Raw genomic sequence first — 20,256 nt, 5'->3', positions numbered from 1 at the left:
AGAGAGGCATAAAGTCAAAGTAAAAATCACTTTGTATCTTATGCTCCAAGAAAACCATTCTTACTGTTTGGATGAGTATTCTTCTAGTCTTAAGTGTACGTGTAAGAGTATGTGTCTGATTCTCTGCGATCTGCTCTTACTGAACTGGGTCAGTGATGAAAATAGCCAAATCTGAGCATCAGAAAACCTTGCAGTCTACCTAATGCATGATCTCTGTAGTACTGAGAAGCAAAAGTATAAAGTAATTTAAAACATAAGTAAGGGCTTATATACTTATAAGGTGACAGTGGATCACTGAAGACTTGTCAGTGGTTGAATGAGGTTGGGGGAAGGGGCAGTGTGTGTATGAAAGGCTAATCAGTTCTGAGCCATGAAGAAAAGATTTTACTACTGACCTTTATTATAACTATTAAGGTTTCTGTACTTGATCTGAGCTCAGAAATGAAAGAAGAAAAAAGATAGTGTGTCATGTCAGAGAGTGCCTTTTTTATCTTTTTTTTTTTTTTAAACAGGTGAAAATCTAAGTGTTGTTTTATAACCTGCTTTTGTCAAACTTTCCTGTGGGTATCTTTCCATGTCAGTAAATAAATCTGTTTTTAATGCCTGCACAGATATAAGTCATTGGGTTTGCAGGGGGTTTTTGGTTTTTTTTTTGGCTGCACCCCGCGGCATGAGGGATCTTAGTTCCCCGACCCGCACTCTCTGCATTGGAAGGGCAGAGTCTTAACCATTGGACCTCCAGGGAAGTCCTCCCATAGGGTCTTTTTTTAAAGAATTTCATAGAGATTTCTTAAAATAATAAAATCCAGAGACTCCCTCAAGCTCTGTTTCTTTTGAAGACAGTGTTCTTTAGTTCATTAGTGTCACATCTGAAGTCTATTTTAATTTTAGGTATTAACTTTGTTCTTTTGGCTAGAATTTAATATTTGCATACTTTTGAAACCTTTCTTTCTTGATGGATTGCGTGAGCTGCCTGTCTGACGTTGGGACTTTATAATGTGGCTTCCCTTAGGATAAACATTGCATGTAGGGGCATGATGTAAGATTCTTGTTGGAAATAGATTAAAGACAAAGGTGCAATGTAAACTTAAGGAGGAGTATTTCCTGATGCTGGATGATGCTGAGCAGAGAAGTTGTTGTATCGGTTTGTGAACTGCTTATAATCAGATTAAGCGTTTAAACAGGGGAAGTTTTAACATTCTTTGATAAGATGAGCTTTGAAAATGAGATGACTTCTCAGACCTAGGATTGCTGGATCCAGTTCTCCTGAAACTTGTACTATTCCAAATTTAGCAATAAATGGACTTTCTTGGAATAATTTTCTCAGTTGCTATTGCTGCCACGTTTTAAAATCCAAAACGTTGGGACTTCCCTGGTGGCGCAGTGGTTAAGAATCTACCTGACAATTCAGGAGACACGGGTTCAAGCCCTGGTCTGGGAAGATCCCACATGCCGTGGAGCAACTAAGCCCGTGTGCCACAACTACTGAGCCTGCACTCTAGAGCCCGCGATCCACAACTACTGAGCCCATTCTCCACAACAAGAGAAGCCACCAGAATGAGGAGCCCGTGCACCACAACGAAGAGTAGCCCCCACCCTCCACAACTAGGGAAAGCCCGCGAGCAGCAAGGAAGACCCAACCGTAGATAGATAGATATAGATAGATAAGAAAAATATTTTTTTAAATCCAAAATGTTGAGGAGATATGGAGATACATGTTTATGTATAGCTGATTCACTTTGTTATAAAGCAGAAACTAACACACCATTGTAAAGCAATTATACTCCAATAAAGACGTTTAAAAAAATCCAAAACGTTATTTTATCTGGGCGATTAGAGTAAACTTCAGTAGTATCCTTTTCAATGAGAACTTTAATCAAATGCATCTGAATTGTTGCCTTATTTGTCATCTATTCCATGTGAGTTCTGGAAACTGAGGAAACATTGGAATTCCTGCCAATTCTAATATTAGGGTATTATGTGCAAACTGCCATTTTAAATTATATTTCTCTGATTGACTTAATGAATCAAATTAGATTATTAGATTTTGTTAATCTCCCCAACACAGGAGTGAAATAGACCTCAAACCAGGGTGGTTATTAGTATTTTCTCTATGCTGTGGCTCTTAAATTTTTATTTATTTCCTTAATCTAGAATCTTGAAGCTTAAAGGGAATTTCGAAGCCTCAGGTCTGTCCCCTGGCATTGCAAAAAAAAAATTTTATAAAAAAATTTGATTTGGGGCTTCCCTGGTGGCACAGTGGTTAATAATCCGCCTCCCGATGCAGGGGACACAGGTTCGAGTCCTGGTCCGGGAAGATCCCACATGCTGTGGAGCAACTAAGCCCATGCACCACAACTACTAAGCCTGTGCCCTAGAGCCTGTGAGGCACAACTACTGAGCCCACATGCCACAACTACTGAAGCCTGCATGCCTAGAGTCCATGCTCCACAACAAGAAAAACCACTGCAATAAGAAGCCCATGCACAGCAACAAAGAGTAGCCCCAGCTTACTGCAACTAGAGAAAGCCCGTACACAGCAACGAAGACCCAACGCAGCCAAAAATAAATTAATTAATGAAAAAAAATTTTTTTGATCTTGTCCTTCTAATTAGGATGTAAGTGTTAAGTTAATGTCATGGCTTCTCACCCACTGATTAAAGCTCCACTTCCATTTAGTAAAAGTTTAGTGATAACTGTAGGTGCTATCTAGAGGTCCATGATCAAATCCGAAGACCTCTAAGTGCTATTCTTCCATCTAAGAAGATTAAAATGGAATGAATCCGTGATGTGCCAGTTTCTCAAGCCTAAATCAGTGTGACGTGACTGGGGCCTTTCCCATTAGGTTTAGGATCTTCTGTTCTGATTAGATTAAGCAAGGGAGGGCCAAACATTTGAAATGCTCTTTATATTTTAAATAGATACATAGATAAACAGATATACACCTCACTTTTAAAAGAGAAACAACTAATGTTTTATTTGAATATCACAAAGAAACTTGCTACCCACCTGCTAACTTGGCCTGATAACTTGCATAATAGGTAATATTTATGGAGGTCTTTTGTTTATTTTTGTTTTTACCTTTATCAGCTTCAACTTAGCCAATCAGTCCCCACTAGTTGGTGTAGAAGTTATAGATAAATGATCAGAAGCATAGTTTAGTTGTTTCCATGCCATTTGCATGTGAGCCTTTCCAGAAATTCTCAGAGCTTTGACAGGATAAAAGGCCTGTAACATACATATTCAGGAAACTGAACAGTTAGACCAGAGCTTGCCAAAGCAAGCCCAGGTTTAGATATGTAATAATATCTGAGATCTTGTTTATAAGAAATTCTAGTTTACCTGCACCAGGTTTTTGGTTAGTTTAATATTTTGTGGAATGTTTCTAGAATCATAGAGTCTGTGCTGCCTGTCAGTCCTCCTCATGTACATTTACTGCTACTCATACCTCTATGTGTGTAATGCTCACTTGGTCCCAGCCAAATAGGGCTAGACCTTTGTCAGTTTAACTAGTAGTTCCTCTTAGCTCTCACAAGTGAATTTGGTTTGAAATGTTCTATTATTTCATGGAACATAAAAGTCAGCAGTACAGCTCTCTACCTGGTACATGGAGTTAGTATGGTGGGAATTACATTCTTGGTGTATCAGCTCTTTATTAGAGACAAGCTTAATGTCGTTATTTTAGGTGATTGTGCTTACAAGTAGCTTTTCCTAGGAGTATCAGAATAGAGGTGAAAAGATAGCCAGGAGAGACTGACTCACCTCTGCCTTTTTAAGTGGGTCATGTGATGTCTCTTTTTTTTCTTTGCCTGGCCACTTTTGGAATAGTGACAGAATGAAGGAGGAGACTCCAAGAAGAGTAGCGCTGAAAGAATTACAGATAGAAATTTCTAACAAATTTGTGACAGATTTCTTGAGCCAGGTGATAGGATTGGAACCGTTTCTCTTCTGAGATAAGGAGTGGGGGTGGGAGAGTATGCTATACAGAGAATATTGCCTTCAGTGCACATCTTCCTGGCTTTTTATTAACAGATAAAAAGAAGAGTAGTCTAGACTGTACAGTCTGTGAGGGCAGGAACCATATCTCTCTCTTCCACCATTGAATCCTCATGGCTGCTCTGATGATATACACTGTAGATACAGAGTAAATAATTGAATGAATGTTGACTAGTAGCCATTTTACTTTATTTTTAAGGTTTATAAAGTATCTTTTTGAGCCTTCTTAAGAAAATTCCCAAACATATAAAGTAGAAAATATGTCTGCATGAACCTGTTACCGAACTTTAATAACCATCAACATTTTGCCAGATTTCTTTCATTTATCTCCCCCTTTTATTCTTTCTTTGCTGGAACTTTTTAAAAACCACTTTATTTTGAGGTATGATTGACATACAAAAAGTTGTACATATTTATATATACAATTTGATGAGTTTGGAGATAAGTATGTACCTGTGAAACAATTACCACAGTCTATGTCATGGACATATTCATCACCTCTAAAAGTTTCCTCCAGCCCTGCATCCCTTCTCTTCCTCCTCCTTAGGATGATGACCATGGTGGTGAACTTAATAGAAGATCTACCCTCTTAGCAAATTTTTTTAATAGACTGCATTTTTTAGAACAGTTTTATGTTCACAGTAAAATTGAGCAGAAGGTACAGAGACTTGCCACGTACCCTCTATTCCCACTCAAGCATAGCCTCCCCCATTATCACGATCTCCCACAAGAGCTGAACATTTGTCACAACTGATGGGCCTATGTTGACATATCATTATTACTCAAAGTCCATAGTTACATTAGGGTTCACTCTTGGGTGCTATAAATTTTATGGGTTTTGACAAATGTGTAATGACACGTATCTACCACTTGAGTATCATACAGAGTAATTTCACTGTCCTAAAAATCCTTGGTGCTCCTCTTACCCCTGGCAACTACTGATCTTTTTACTGACTCTATAGTTTTGCCTTTTCCAGAATGTCATAGAGTTGGAATCATACTATCTATCTAGCCTCTTCACATTGGCTTCTTTCACTTAGTAATATGCCTGTAAGATTCCTCCATGTCTTTGCATGGCTTGATAGTTCATTTCTTTTTAGTCCATTGTCTGGATGTACCACAGTTTATCCATTCACCTACTGAAGAATATCTTGTTGCTTCCCATTGTTGGAAGATTTTAAAGTAAAACTTGGGCCTCAGGTCATCTCACTCCAGATATTTAAGAAAAAGACATAACCACAATGCCATTATCACACTAACAGTAAATCCTTAATATCATCTGAGACCATATGCATATTTGAATTTTCTGAAGGACCTTTTAAAATACCATAATTTTGATAAAAATAATATAAACTTCTGATATTTGAAACTAAAGAAAGTCTTGTAGTGTATAATCTGTAAGAATGCAATAGAGCATATTCCTCTGATATTAAACTTTGCTTCCTATTATAATTGTTTGCGGGACATGGATCTGTGAGTCAGGTGCTCACATTCATATACCTCACAGTCCACTCTTAGATCATTAGAACATGCCCTGGTAATCGTTATTGTTATAAATTATCCTAATAGCAAACATTTATTGAGCATTTAGTATATGCCAAGCACTGTACTTTACATGCATTATTTCATGTGATTCTTACAACCCAATGGAATAGGTATTATTATATTTCCCTCCAATTAACTCACTGAAGTTTTCATAGTTAATCCATGAACTGGGATTTGAATTTAGGTCTCCTAATTACTGGCTCTGCTATCTCCTTGAGTATGCTTTAAAATGGTGATGTAAAAAGGGTTGAATGATCTAAAATTGATCTTCTAAATTTCTTAATTTCTTTATTGTCTATTAACCTCCAGGCTGTAAGACTAGAGAGTACTTACCAGAATCGAACACGCTATATGGTAGTGGTTTCAACTAACGGTAGACAAGACACTGAAGAAAGCATCGTCCTAGGAATGGATTTCTCCTCTAATGACAGGTATGGTACCACAGAGGGGAGAATGAGAAAACCTCTTTTTAAACAACCCACTCCAGTTACCTTTTGAGTTATCACAAAAACATCTTATGCAGTTCTACTCTAAAAGTTCAGTGCGTAAAACTAGAGAACATCAGAAGTATCTTAGTCACACAATCTTGAGACACAAAAATGTTCAGTGAATGTCTTTGGTTGTGTGTTCCTAATTTACCACTGTTCCTTACCTTCTTCCTCTCATCTTTAGGTGGTAATGATATAAAGCAAATGGTTTAAATTTCTGTCTCCAAGGGTGGGGGGAATAACTGGCTTTTCTTTGCAGTCCTCTTTATTTTAAGCAGTAACGATTCATTTGGTGGTTCTGGGGCACACACCCTTTGTGATAGTGTACCAGTGGGTTCTGGGTTCAAAGAGAGCCCGCTTTAATTCCAGTCTCTTAGATCCATGGCCTTGCACCTTGCTTTTGTCAAATGTTACACTTCCTTTTTTCTTTTTCTGAGTTAAAGAAAGGCAGGGGAGATGATTGTTTAAACTCAAAACAGAACCTTTTATAATCATTTACCTTTGGCTTTAGCAGCACTATACATCCTAAGATGATACCTAAGGTGATACCATGTATCACCTGGCTTTTTTGTGCCTCTGAGGTTTGTTGCTTTCCATTTTATTTTCCCATTTTTTTTGGAGAAACCTTGGGAAGACTGTGGAATGTGGCTGCTAAGCAGATCTTTTCACTGTAGATAATAAGCCTCAGGAAATCCTGCCAGATATCTCAAAGCATTGACTTCCTGGTTCAGGACTAGAATGCGATTGTGGAGTAGCTAGGGGTGTGACCCAGGCCTGGGAAAATTTAGTGGCAAAGAGAAGAGGAGACTAAGAGTGATTCTCATTGTCCTGATGTTAGAAGGGGAAAAAAAATTACATTGTCACCAGAAAGATTCCCAAACTAGTGTTTACCTGAGCTTGTACATAGCAGTCAACCTGAAAATGATATGTGGGTTCACCAGGATCACAAGGCCAGAGTTGTTACCTTGTATACCACTTACAGCCGTTAATTGTAAGCTCTGAAATTACACAGGCTTGTGAACCACATTTAGGAAGCTTTTTCTCCTGCATGGTTTTAACCTCTAGTGTTACCTAAGCAACACAGATCTTTCAATAAGCGTTTATCCTGTAAGAATACCTACCTTGCCTACATTCATTAGTACTTTTAAGACCTCTGATTTGGGTTTTTATGTCTCTAGATCTGTACTGTCCAGTACAATAGCCACTAATCACATTGTAACTATTTAAATAAATTAAAATTAAATAAAATTAAAATTTCAGTTCCTCAGCCACAGCTAGCCACATTTCAAGTACTCTAGCTACATGTGGCTTGTGGCTTCCTTGTCGGACAGTACACTTATAGAACATTTCCGTCATTGCAGAAAGATCAGGTGGACAGGGCTGCCCTCCATCTCATTTCCTTTGTTTGGTTCTCCCTGACTCCTCCTTTGGAAATCCCATAAAACAGGAACTGGAGCTGCATGGAAATGTCATTTGAGTCTTGCCGTAGAGAGAGAAGGCGACAACTTCAGATCCTCCTGACCCAGAGTCTGGGAAATCAGATGTCTAATCTTATCTCTCTTTCACTTTGTCCTAAACGTTCCCAGAAATCATAAAGAATGCTTATTAATGTGGGTGCCCAGTAATTTATCCCCGGTAAACTGCATGTGTCTTTGGTAATAGTCCTGCCTGAATCATATCTGACTAACAAAAGAAAATTTTCGTTTATGGAAGACAAAATGTGATAAGAAAAGCTATAGAAACTAGTTTTCATTCTGTTTGGTAAATCTGATATTATGAATTCCCCTACACCCTCTGTTTGAATGAGCTTATTGGACAGTAAGAAAATTGCTGCCCACTTCAGAATACTGTTGCTCAAGTAATCTAGTATCATTTCTCTCAGTTGCTATTTGAAGGAATCTGTATCATTTTGTATCTGAGAATATAAAAAGTTAATGTTTCAAAACAGTATTAAACCAAAGTGGAACCCAGATTGTTTATGACATGCTCATCCCCAGTAATTCTCAAGATATATTACAGCCAATTTATTTAGCCTATTTATAAGTTCTTTGAGTATTGTGTTATATTTTAAGTAATAAATTTTTTAATAAAAAGTATAACCTTGGTTTCCAAATTGCATTTGGTATATATTTCAAGTTATAGAGTTTTATGGTATTATTTTATAATTTTTCTTCATACCCCCAACACCTTGAAATGTCTGGTACATAGCAGCACTCAATAAATAATTTTTGAATGGGATGAGTATCTATTAAAATAAGTAACTATACTTTAATGGAGAAAATTTCATGAGACTCAAGATAAACTAGATAAAAATACTAGGTGTGCCTAATTCAGGCCTCTCTTTCCTGTCATGTGAAAAAGCTACTTCTTAATGTAAAAAAGCATTCTGACCTGAATACAAGCAGAAAATGCGATGTTTGGTTCCTGCATATCATTGTCACTTGTCTAAAGTTTAACTGGTGTCTGGTCACAAGCTCATAGATCACACTCTTTTGGACCTTTGGTATCTTCTGTAGTTACTTAATTTCTAGATTTGTCACTAATCTATAAATCCTTCATGTTTATACCCAAATTATACTTGCTGCCAGGACCTAGATAAGCATTCACTTAAGGGAAAAAAAAAAAAACTACTCTAAAAATAACTCACTCAACCTTGGGAAGCCATTTTCAAAACAGGTTTTCCTTGTACTCACCTCATCTAGTCAACAGAAACAGTGGTGGAGCAGTCCTCCTCCCTCCAGGGCCTGGCTTGATAGCTGTTCAGGAGTTCAGGCCCAAGGTTACAATGTGCCTAAGCTGTTGCAATCTTGATTTGAATCTCCTGAACTCTGGAATCACTAGTGGAGTTGTGAGTAACACAGGGCAGCAAGTGCAGTGCAGAGCCTTAGGTACAGCCCAACTAAGGAATGGCCTTTGTTAGCCCTGCAGTGACTCCAGCAGCAGTGGGAGTTCAGTATTCCCCATGTTGTTTTTATTTTTTTTTATTTTTTGCGATACGCGGGCCTCTCACTGTTGTGGCCTCTCCCGTTGCGGAGCACAGGCTCCGGACGCGCATGCTCAGCGGCCATGGCTCACAGGCCCAGCCGCTCCGCGGCACGTGGGATCTTCCTGGACCGGGGCATGAACCCGTGTCCCCTGCATCGGCAGGCGGACTCTCAACCACTGCGCCACCAGGGAAGCCCCCTCACGTTGTTTTTAATGCATTTTTCATAATGTCCCCCACCCTGCCCTGCCAAAATCATTTTCCATTGTGTTAGAGCACCCACCACAGATTCATATTCAACATTTGTTTTACATGACAATACATTCATATGTATTGTTTCACTTTAAACATTTTAAATTTTTATGATAACCCTGTGAGGCTTAGGTTTCATTACCTATATTTTAAGATGACAAAATTAAGGCTGTGAGAGGTTAAATAACTTGTCAAAAGGAATTGAAATACTGAAGGAGATCGAATCCAGATCTTTTGATGTAGTATAACTGCTCAATACATGGTAGTTGTTATTATGTTTTAGGCACTGTTGTACACATTTGTTTTTGGTGTGTTATCTAATTTAACCTACAAAACAGCCCAATAAAGAAGGTAGTTTTATCCCAGTTTTACAGATGAGGAAACTGGAGCACAACGCAATTAAATAATTTGCCTAAAATTATACAGTTAATGCCAAAATCCAGATTCCAAAGCCCCTCTGACTCCAGAGCCTATGCTCTTAACCATACTTCGCTGTTCCACCTCCTACATCTGGTGTTCCTTCTACTATACCATGCTGCTTTTCTAAGATATATTGGAAGGGAGAGGGTATAGGAGCCTTTGGGAGACTGGATGGAGGGGAAAATGGTGTATGGCAGCCTTAAGGAGAGAAAGTGGCAGAGTTCTAGGGTAGATTATAGTTGTCCAGAGAAGTGGTGTGATAGAGACACAATTGGGAGTCCATGGCTTCCCATCCTAACCTGTTCCATTAACTTAAAACTAGTTTCCTCCCAGGGATAGGGTGTGATTTAAATAATATTTTAACATACCATACTAGAGCTACTCTTTTTTTGGTTTTTGACATTCCGCTTCACTCTGCATTTCAGCAGTGCTGTTTCAGTGCACAGCCACCAAGCACTGTTTTATTTTTTTAAGTTGTAATGTGTCTGTTTTGTCTCTCTAACTTGATTACAAGCCATTAACAATTCCCTTTTAGACTATTGAGTACGTTCTGGTATTTAATAAATCTATGTAAACCTCAGGATTAGAATTGAGCAAATCACATATTCAGAGGTCTTCAGTAACTAGCAATAGTTCTTGGCATTGGAAATAATTCTGAGTTGAATTGGGTGCTGTGAACTTGGGCTGAGACCTGCCAGTTGCAAGTCAGCGATCACCTGGACTTTTTAGACAGTGGCCATTTGCAAGACAGCAGTAAAGGAAGCTCAGTCAATAAGTTCTCTATGTTTAATACCTAGAGACCTAACTAACACCTGTTTTAAAACAGCTCCGGGGCACATATGTTGGGTTACTGGTAATATGATAGAAATTTCTGCACTTATGTTAGAATTTAGAGCTCAGGGACTTATCCTTTGTAGTGAAAGAGTTAATAAACAGCTGCTTCCTAGAGTAACAGGAAGTAATTTATGGACTATTTCTTGTCTTGCAGTAGCACTTGTACCATGGGTTTAGTCCTGCCTCTCTGGAGTGACACCCTAATTCATTTGGATGGTGATGGGTAAGAGCTTTCCCTTTTTATTCTCCTACAGAAAGCCAAGGGGTGGGGTTCCATCTTAGTGCCCATTCATTCAGCTGAATGGGAGGCCCATTATGCCCAACTGAACTGTCATGTCAGCAGCTCATTGAGTCCTTTTAAACTCCTGTTTTGTAAAGTAGAGTAAAAATACAGCTTGCCAGAGCCTCTCACTTCTACTCCTCTAGACCGACTATGGTAAGAATCCAAACAAAGAAGAACTAGTTTGTTGGCTCCACTCTTTAATCCGAGCACGTGGGACTGTTGCAGTGCTCTCCCAGAGGATGATATGTTCTGTTTCAAGTAACCTCTTGCTGCCTCTGCCAGCTGTCAGCCTACAGTATAACCCATTCCTGTGCCAGTTCTTTCCAGTGACCCCCCACCCCCACCTACTGGTGTTTTTAGAATGTGTCCCCAAGAGACCAAGATGTTTGCTCCAGTTTATAAAACCAGGGTCAGGTTTGCTAAGAACCCACAAGACTTCCAAATAGAAACATACAGCAGAACAGTTTGTCCATAGCTACAGCTGGGAAACAGTATGTAATTCCCTGACTCCAATGTGGGAGTCCATTCATTTTGCTTGGTAGATGAAATCAGACAATTCGTTGAAGCTTTTCAGTCAAGTCCCGTACTCCAGTTAACTTCTACACAAAGTGCCTGATGATACCTGCTACTGAGCCAGCAATTGCTAGCCTGGGAAACAGCCTTGGAAACTCACAACTGAAATAACCTACTCTCATTTATGGATTTTTGTCTCATTCTGTTTTCCTTAGTGGGTTCAGCGTATCAACAGATAACAGAGTTCACATATTCAAACCTGTGTCTGTGCAGGCAATGTGGTAAGAGGACTTTTAATATCTCTGTGAAAGTTTTTCTAATGTTATTGGAACAATATTTTGTGAGAAGTAGTATTTGAAATGGCACAGTTCTTTGTGAAAATGCTGTATGATCTGTTTGTGTGTATAGGATTTTGTGTGATCTGTCTGTGTGGCCATCATAGTTAAAGATGACCTAGAAGTTCAGTTTTCAAATTATCACAACGGAAGGCCTTCAGCGTTGGTGAACAAGTGAAACTCAGAGGTGCTCTTAGACTCTGGAAAACAATGGATCAGATAGCCAGTTGGAACTGAGTTTTATAGGGACACGTTGACTAAGTTAGTAGCAGTCTAGAGCCGAGTCTAGAACATTCACAACTATGCATTAACTTCCCCTTTCTTCAGGTAATCAGGGATAGCATTGATGGAGTTATATTATACATCGATAAGTTTCCATTTAATTGCTGGCAACTGTTTGTGAGACTATTTACATAATGCAAATACAGCCTAGAAAAAACATTGTAGTTGTTAATAACCATCAGCTGGTGTACTGACACTTTTGGGTTACCTACTATATATGTCAGGCATTGAGCCTAGTGCTTTACATGGAATACATCTAATCATCACACCAACTCCCCAAAATAGTATTATTAGCTCCTTATTATGGGTGAGAAAACCAAAGTTTGGAGAGGTTATATAACTGGCCTAAGAGTATCTCTTACATTTAGACAGAATAGATTCTTATTCTCTTGTTCTAGATTATCTAGAAAAATGATCCAGTATAAACAGGGAATGATGTGACTCTAAGATTCAGAGTCATCCCCCAGTCAGCGATTTGAATTTCAGTTCCTCATTCAGTTGCCTGTTCTATAGTGGAAGTCTCCATGAGGAGTAGAATGGGCAGAATGCAAGCCAAACAAGAAATAAAGGAGCCTGAAAAAGACTCCAGGGAGATAACTTACCCCTGAATAACAGGATTGATAGGCTTGAAGTGGGTGCGGTCCTAAAAGAGAGTCAGCTGAACAATTAAATCTTATTTCATGCAGTAATTGAGGTAGGACAGAGTTTCAGGTTATGTGTTTAGACCCATTTTTAGATTTAGGGCATATTTCACAGATAAATTTCTCATAGAAAACTTATGACCTCTTTTGACTAAGGGTCCATTAAAAGCAACTGACCTATACCAAGTAAAACCCGTAAGTCCTAAGTCCCATAAATGTAGTGTTTTCAGTTATATTTTGGGGAGGAGTACAAAGCAGTCTTAATTCTTAAGGATTCAAGTAATTCAAGCTTTGATGTTCTAAAGTAGACTGACTAGTCCTAGGTCTGTTGGCTTATTGCAGAATAAACTTTTTTTGGTGTACCACATGAGGAGTAGTGAACTGAAAGTCACAAAAGAAAAAAAAAGAAAAGAAAAAGATGATGTATGGATCAAAGTAGCATTTAGACCAGGTGTTTCCTTCACAGGAAAGTAGTTACTGCAGCCTCACTCTCCTGTATGCAGCTGAAGTATGAGCTGGTTATGCCTTGAGTGTGTTTAGGACATTTGCACCAGACACTTGTGGCATATGCTTTTGAAGCATGTGTTTCCTGGGTGAAGAAAACATGCATTGAATATCCTGTACATTGCACTAAGCTGGCTTTTACCTTTGAATCTGTGTAAGAAACTGCAATTTGCTGAGAATTCTGAGAATTTGGCTTACGTTAAGTAAAAGGAGACATTTTAAAAGACTGCAGCTTTGTTCTTAAGGGAAAATCTGTTTCCCTACTAAAAATGGACTGGCATGTTTTTCTCATGAAATTGGTCATGATTTTATTTTTTAATTTACATTTTACGGGGTTGACAAGGACTCAAGGAACAGCATTGTCGTAGACTTACTTGTGGGAAAATAAACTGGAACAACCTTTCTGGAGAATGATTTGCCAGCTTGCTGTATCATTTTATATGCCCTTTGACATAGTAATTGTGCTTCTAAGAATTTATCCTAAGGTAATAATCAAGGGTGTGTGCAAATTTTTAACTATAAGAATGTTTGTCAGTGTTCTAATAGTAGCAAAAAATGGAAAGCAATTGAGGGGGCTTCCCTGGTGGCGCAGTGGTTGAGAGTCCGCCTGCCGATGCAGGGGACACGGGTTTGTGCCCCGGTCCGGGAAGATCCCGCATGCCGCGGAGCCTGCGCGTCCGGAGCCTGTGCTCCGCAACGGGAGAGGCCACAACAGTGAGAGGCCCACATACCGCAAAAAAAAAAAAAAAAAAAAGAAAGCAATTTAAATGGCTAAAATAATAGGAGTCAGTTAAATTATGGTACATCCATGTTTCTAAATATTATACAACCATTAAAAATTAACTAGTTGAAGAATATTTATTGACCTGGAAAGATGTCGATGACAAGGTGTATAGTAAAAGAACAAGTTAAATGGTGTGCAGAATATGATCATCTTTATTTTAGATCTCTGCAGAGACCAACAGTGGCTATTTCTGGGCGGTCAGATTAAGGATATTTCTGCTGTTTACCTGAGGTCCCTATATTTTCTAAAATGAGCATGATCACATTTGTTATGAAAGAAAAAAAACAATGAAAAGGCATTTTTAAGAAAAAGATGGGTATAGATTGGCCACAGAGTTCTCACATACTATCCTTTTCCCTTAGGAGAGAGACATTAGTTTATAGCTAATAAGACATTTCATTCAACAAATTTTAACTGTGCTCCAACTTTGAACTAGAAGGCATTCTTTTTTTTTTTTTTTTTTTTAAAGAAGGCATTCTTTTAGGCACTTGAGACAAATCAGTAAACAAAAACATAGAAAGATGCCTGCTCTTGTATAACTCTTCCTAGCATTTCTGGCTTTAGTTTTCCCAAGTATACAACCAAAAAGGTACTTTTCAGTTTTGTTTACCCTTCTTGAGCTCCTGAGTTCAGAGTGAGAGATTTAATTAGTCTCAGTATAACCAGAGCTGTTCTTAGAAAGTAGCTCAAGTGTATGAATAAATGGTTTAAAAAGACTAGGAGACTAAGGTAACAAGAATGACAGATGTCATTAGATCAGTACATCCTGGGCATTAAAGGACTTGTCCTCAGGGCTTAGGAACATCTGTCTATGTGATCTTTGTGGAGCCTCTAAGAGTCATAGGGAATACATGTTCTAACGTGACTCTGTGCCAAGAGAAACAAATGTTTGTGTAGTAAATGAAATAGATCTTTACTTCTCTAGTGGCAGTAGCCACAGCGTGGTTCCAACTACAGGATTGTGAGCTCCATAGGTACTCAGACCTATTTTTCACTGGTAGCTTGTCAGTTCTCCTGCTCCCCTCTACCCCCTGCCTTAATAATGCATCGTATCTTTCAGCAAGAAATGTCTAGTTGATTGCTATAAAGAGATAATGTAGTATGATCAGAATCAGAGATTCTTGAATTCCAAGGAATAGATTCTCCAGAGGCCCAACTCTATAGGATATAAAAATTGGAAGAGTTTGGGGAGCACATGGATTATTGGCCTTTTGGTATCCCCACAGTTCTCCAGTGCTCATTTCCCAGCATATCTTTCAGGTCTGCATTACAGAGTCTGCACAAGGCTTGTGAAGTCGCCAGAATGCATAACTACTACCCTGGCAGCCTGTTTCTCACCTGGGTGAGTTATTATGAGAGCCATATCAACTCAGATCAATCCTCAGTCAATGAATGGAATGCTATGCAGGATGTGCAGTCCCACCGGCCTGACTCTCCAGCTCTTTTCACAGACATGTAAGTCATCTTGCTGAGGATCATGGAAGTCCTCTCTGTTGCGTTCTCGGGGGTCAGAACCAGCATGTTGCTCCCTAATCTCTCCTCTTAGGGAATTAACCTTACCAGTGATATCAGTCACTGTCTGTACTACACATCTGCCTCGCAAAGAAACCTGTCCTTTCTGTTGTGTGCAAAGGCCTGAAGAGTTTCACTCCTGGGCACAGTGGAGTCTCCATAGTTAAGAACTGCAATACCATAAAATCCCATTAATTCAGATTCCAGTAATTTGAAATTTGAGTTTAAAGGAGTTAGGCTGAAGTCTGACCTTCCATTATCTTAAAAGAAGCATTTCCTAAGCAAATTAATGACATAGAGAAGCTTTTAGAGGGATGTTGCTAATACTTAAGAAAACAAGATGTTTCCAGTCAATTTAGAATACCTACGTTGTTATGCTAATTTTTAACTGATTTCTGTTCAAATTTTTAAAAATATATATTGTAATTTCTGTCTTACTCAGCCCCACATTTGCCTTGTTAGGATTGTAACATTTTTATTAAATCTCTCTGCTGTACTACAAATTGGATAGCCTAAGGTGGAGCTGATGTTTGTTTCCTTTTTAGGTCTATGTGTTGAAACTTATGTGACTATTTTGGAAATTTTTTCACATTTAGTTCCTGCTTTGGAAATTAATCAGGATGTTTATTTTGCTCTGAATTGATCTTTCTGCACTTCCAAGGTGTTCTACATCTGGGAAAGAAGAGTAGCTACTTGCTAAATGGTCTTACAAACCTTCACCTTCAGATTCCTAAAGTGATACCAAAACAATTCGTGATTCTTTTTTTAAAGGCTTAATTTAGATAATAAATGCTTTTTACTAGAAAAGGTGAAATTTCCAAGAATTATGTGAATGGAACAGTCAAAAAAAACAGTGAAAGCTTTTTTGTATAGGGTGTTATTGGTATGAGGACCAGTTAGTACTAGTAGCTCTAGTCCTTTCAAGATTGCACAGTAACTGGGGCTTCCCTGGTGGCTCAGCAGTTCAGAATATGCCTGCCAGTGCAGGATACTTGGGTTCAAGCCCTGGTCCGGGAAGATCCCACATGCCATGGAGCAGCTAGGCCCATTCGCCACAACTACTGAGCCTGTGCTCTAGAGCCCGCGAGCCACAGCTACTGAAGCCCGCGCACCTAGAGCCCGTGAAAAGCCACTGCAATGAGAAGCTCACGCACCACAACGAAGAGTAGCCCCCAATCACCGCAACTAGAGAAGGCCCACATGCAGCAACGAAGACCCAGCGCGGCCATAAATAAATAAATAAACAAACAAATAAATAAATAAGATTCCACAGTAACTAAAAAGATAAAGATAGTATGTATGGCTTTCAGAATTGTGGGCAGTGTTATTGATTTCGTGCTTTATGACTGGTTGATGGGTATTGGAGAAATGGATGTCTCATCTGGTACATAAATGGACATTTTGATTCAGCCTTTTCATTTTTCCTGATTTTATTAGAGAAGATTTGGAAATTATAGCACAAAAAGGAAAGAAAATAAAATTGCCCATGATCTCTATCCCTGAGCAAAAAAATAATAATAATAATGTAAAATGTAGTCCCTGGCACATGGTAAAGGCTCATTAAATGTTAATTCTTACTAGGTACAATATAACCACAATTTAAGATATATTTAATAAGCAAATGTCTGTCTATAGAAAAAGAGACTGAGAGCTGTAGGTGAGAGTATTAATAATGACGGGGATTTTCGGTGATTTTTATTTTCTTTGTGTATATATGTATTTTCCAGATTTTTCTGTAGTGAAATCAAGGGAGAAAGTATGTTTGTGTTATAATGCCTTTTCCATTCCCTCTTCTTCCCTAAGTTGACTAGAAAAGCCTAAAAAATAATGCTGAGGTTACAGAGGAGAATGTATGCCAAAATGGACTTAAGTGCTCTACTGTGAATAAAGTTTATATTTTGAAATCCAAGGAAGGTAGAGCAGGGAACATAGGTGTATGGTGCCTCCAGTGTACGTCAGATGTTATGCCAGGCACTTCATACATGGTATCTCATTTAATTCTCATAAAAACCTCGTGAGACAAATAGTATTACTGTTCACATTTTATAGAAAAGGAAACAGAGATTGAGCAAAGGGAAGGTATTTGTTCAAGGTCATACCACTAGTAAGTAGCAGGGCTGGGATTAAAACCCAGGTATGTCTGCTCCCAAACCACTCTGGCCCAACAAGTGTGAAGGATTGGGAGAAAGTCTGCTAAACTAGGGAATCGAACCGATGCACACAGGTGCTAAAATTTGTTTTTTACCAATATTTATTTTTAGTTGAAGACTGAAATATATAACTTTCTACCATTAGCTATGTCTAGGGAAAATGGTGGGGAGCATGGTTAAGAATGTTAATCCTAGTCAAGACAGGGATGCTTTGGCTGATTGACAGGGAAATGGCAGAGGTGTTAGCTATACTCTGCAGGGTTCGTGAGAAACTATGAGTCCAAGTGGTGGGGAGCCCCAAGGTTGTGGGGTCAGAGCATCCATCTTTGGAGATTATACTGAAGCTATTTTTGCAGCCAGTGATAAGGCCGTAGGCAGCAAGGGCAGGCAGGATGCCTGAAGGCTTAGTCCATTTCCATCTCCAAATAAGGAAGTACAGGGCAGATACCTTTCTCAAGTAGGTAGGAGGGAAAGATGAGACAGAAAGTACTCTCTGTTAGCCTCACTCAAATTCTGCATAATATGAAATAATGCTTTTAGAGAGAAGCATCTAGTTATGTTGAACCAGTATCTTTCCAGTAATTGGAGAATCAGCTTCCTAGTTTGATTTCATAGTAAGGTTCCAAGGGAAATTTTTGTTTTTAAGAGAGTCAGAAGACTAAGGGAAGCAACATAATCTTGCAGGTAGAGTGTTAGGCTGGACGGAGAGTTCTGGGTCTCCTGCCAGTGAAAGTGACGGTTGGCATGTCATTTAACCTTTTAGCTGTTTATTTCCTTTATCTGTAAAATGGGGATAATAATTTCACAGAGATATTGGTGAGAGCTTTTGTGAAAAAGAACACATTTTGGGTGGAGTACTCCAGGTAGCTAATCCTTAAAATCCATTTTGGAAGAGAATTTGCTTCATTGAAGAAGGCAGAAATCACTCTTCTCTCTTTCGCATTTTTCTAGAACCGTAGCAACAGATGGTCAGCGTTGGGTGGCATTTTTACGCTACAGAAGACCCAGTTCCATAGTAGGTCACACCACTGGTCTTCCCAGCTTGGTATTCTAGCTCAGCAAGTGGTACTCAGGGGTACTTGATGGGAAATGGTCCTCCATTAAAGTATTACACTCAGTGTAGCCTATTTGTCTTTTACTCCTTGGATCTGTATACGTGAATATATTTATGAGCTTTTAGACATATACAGTCTCTTCACGTAATAATTTTTACGTGTTTGTATTCTATACATTATGAAAAGAAACTTTTTAAAGTATAATTTTCTTTTTCCCATGCCTCCAGAATATAAATTTAAGGGTAACAAAGGGAAGGCCTGCCACTTTGGAAACATAATCAGGTGGCACATTCATTGACTTGGTCAAATTCCTGCCTAAGAAAAATCACCATTTCTCTCTTCTCAGACCAACTGAACGTGAGCGAACAGAAAGGCTAATTAAAACCAAATTAAGGGAGATTATGATGCAGAAGGATTTGGAGAATATCACATCCAAAGAGGTAAGAGACCTTGAGTCCCCATTGTTCCAAGGCTAGAGGTAGAATGATAATAGGAGTGGGGCTAGAAATGGTGAGTGATTGAAAGTCCAGAGGGACTTTTCAGAGATTAGTACAAAATGTCATCTCTGTTTCAGATACGAACTGAATTGGAAATGCAAATGGTGTGCAACTTGCGAGAATTCAAGGAATTTATAGATAATGAAATGATAGTGATCCTTGGTCAGATGGATAGCCCTACACAGATATTTGAGCACGTGTTCTTGGTAAGTCTTAGGGCCACTTTAAAGGGGTGTGCTGGGGCTAGTCCATACCAACTCTTGGAGGCGGGGGCAATTATCAAACTTTGTTATATTTAGATAAAATGTAACTTACATTAAAAACAAAGGTCATAAATACTCAAACCTCATCACTTCCAATATTTTACTACATTTTACAATTATCTGTGCTCTTAAGGTTATTTACATCTATTGTATGGTGGAAATGTTATATAATGGTGTGCTTCTGCTCATCTCTTCCCAATTCCTCAGTGACATCAATTGACTATGGTGGGAAAATTTACACCGAGGAAATTGGCAAATGCTACAGATCAGGCCTTTCTTCCCCATGGGTTGTTAAAGATCTCATCTGTCCTACATAATAGAGCCACAAAGCAGACCAGTCCACAGTAGTTTTATACAGTGTATCCCCAAAAAAGAATGATCCTTTTTCAGGTCACTCTTTTAAATCTGCCAAATGGGTCTAAGATCTGATAAATCTGAACAGAGCAGAAAACTACTTTCTTTTTTTTTTTTTCTTTACTAAATGTATTTATTTATTTGTTTTTATTTTTGGCTGTGTTGGGTCTTTGTTCTGTGCGCAGGCTTTCTCTAGTTGCAGCGAGTGGCACGCGGGCTTCTCATTGTCGTGGCTTCTCTTGTTGCAGAGCACGGGCTCTAGAGCGCAGGCTCAGTAGTTGTGGCACACGGGCTTAGTTGCTCTGCAACATGTGGGAATCTTCCCGGGCCAGGGATTGAACCCATGTCCCCTGCATTGGCAGGCAGATTCCCACCCACTGTGCCACCAGGGAAGCCCCCCAGAAAACTACTTATAACAAAGACTATTGGACTTTTAAAACATTTGGAACCTTGTAGCTACATTTTTAGTCTCTCAGTTACTTTTTTTTTTTTTTTTTTTTTTTTTTTCATGGGTTCGAGCCCTGGTCTGGAAAGATCCCACATGCTGTGGAGCAACTAAGTCCGT

The 20,256-nt window shown here is 38.9% G+C and overlaps 1 protein-coding gene across 1 annotated transcript in view; it reads left to right on the top strand.

Moving 5' to 3' along the window:
• SSH2 (slingshot protein phosphatase 2) overlaps positions 1-20,256 on the top strand; it is a 109,170-nt gene that overhangs the window by 56,984 nt on the left and 31,930 nt on the right. Inside the window, exons 4-9 of the mRNA XM_007452452.1 lie at positions 5,851-5,972; positions 10,673-10,741; positions 11,530-11,595; positions 15,121-15,315; positions 18,924-19,017; positions 19,152-19,280. Coding sequence (XP_007452514.1) covers positions 5,851-5,972; positions 10,673-10,741; positions 11,530-11,595; positions 15,121-15,315; positions 18,924-19,017; positions 19,152-19,280 — 675 coding nt within the window. The remainder of the gene's footprint in view (positions 1-5,850; positions 5,973-10,672; positions 10,742-11,529; positions 11,596-15,120; positions 15,316-18,923; positions 19,018-19,151; positions 19,281-20,256) is intronic.

The sequence above is a fragment of the Lipotes vexillifer genome, unplaced genomic scaffold (genome assembly GCF_000442215.2).
Source record: "Lipotes vexillifer unplaced genomic scaffold, Lipotes_vexillifer_v1.1 scaffold216, whole genome shotgun sequence".
Lineage (NCBI taxonomy): Eukaryota > Metazoa > Chordata > Mammalia > Artiodactyla > Lipotidae > Lipotes > Lipotes vexillifer.
This window is presented reverse-complemented; position numbering and strand designations above follow the sequence as displayed.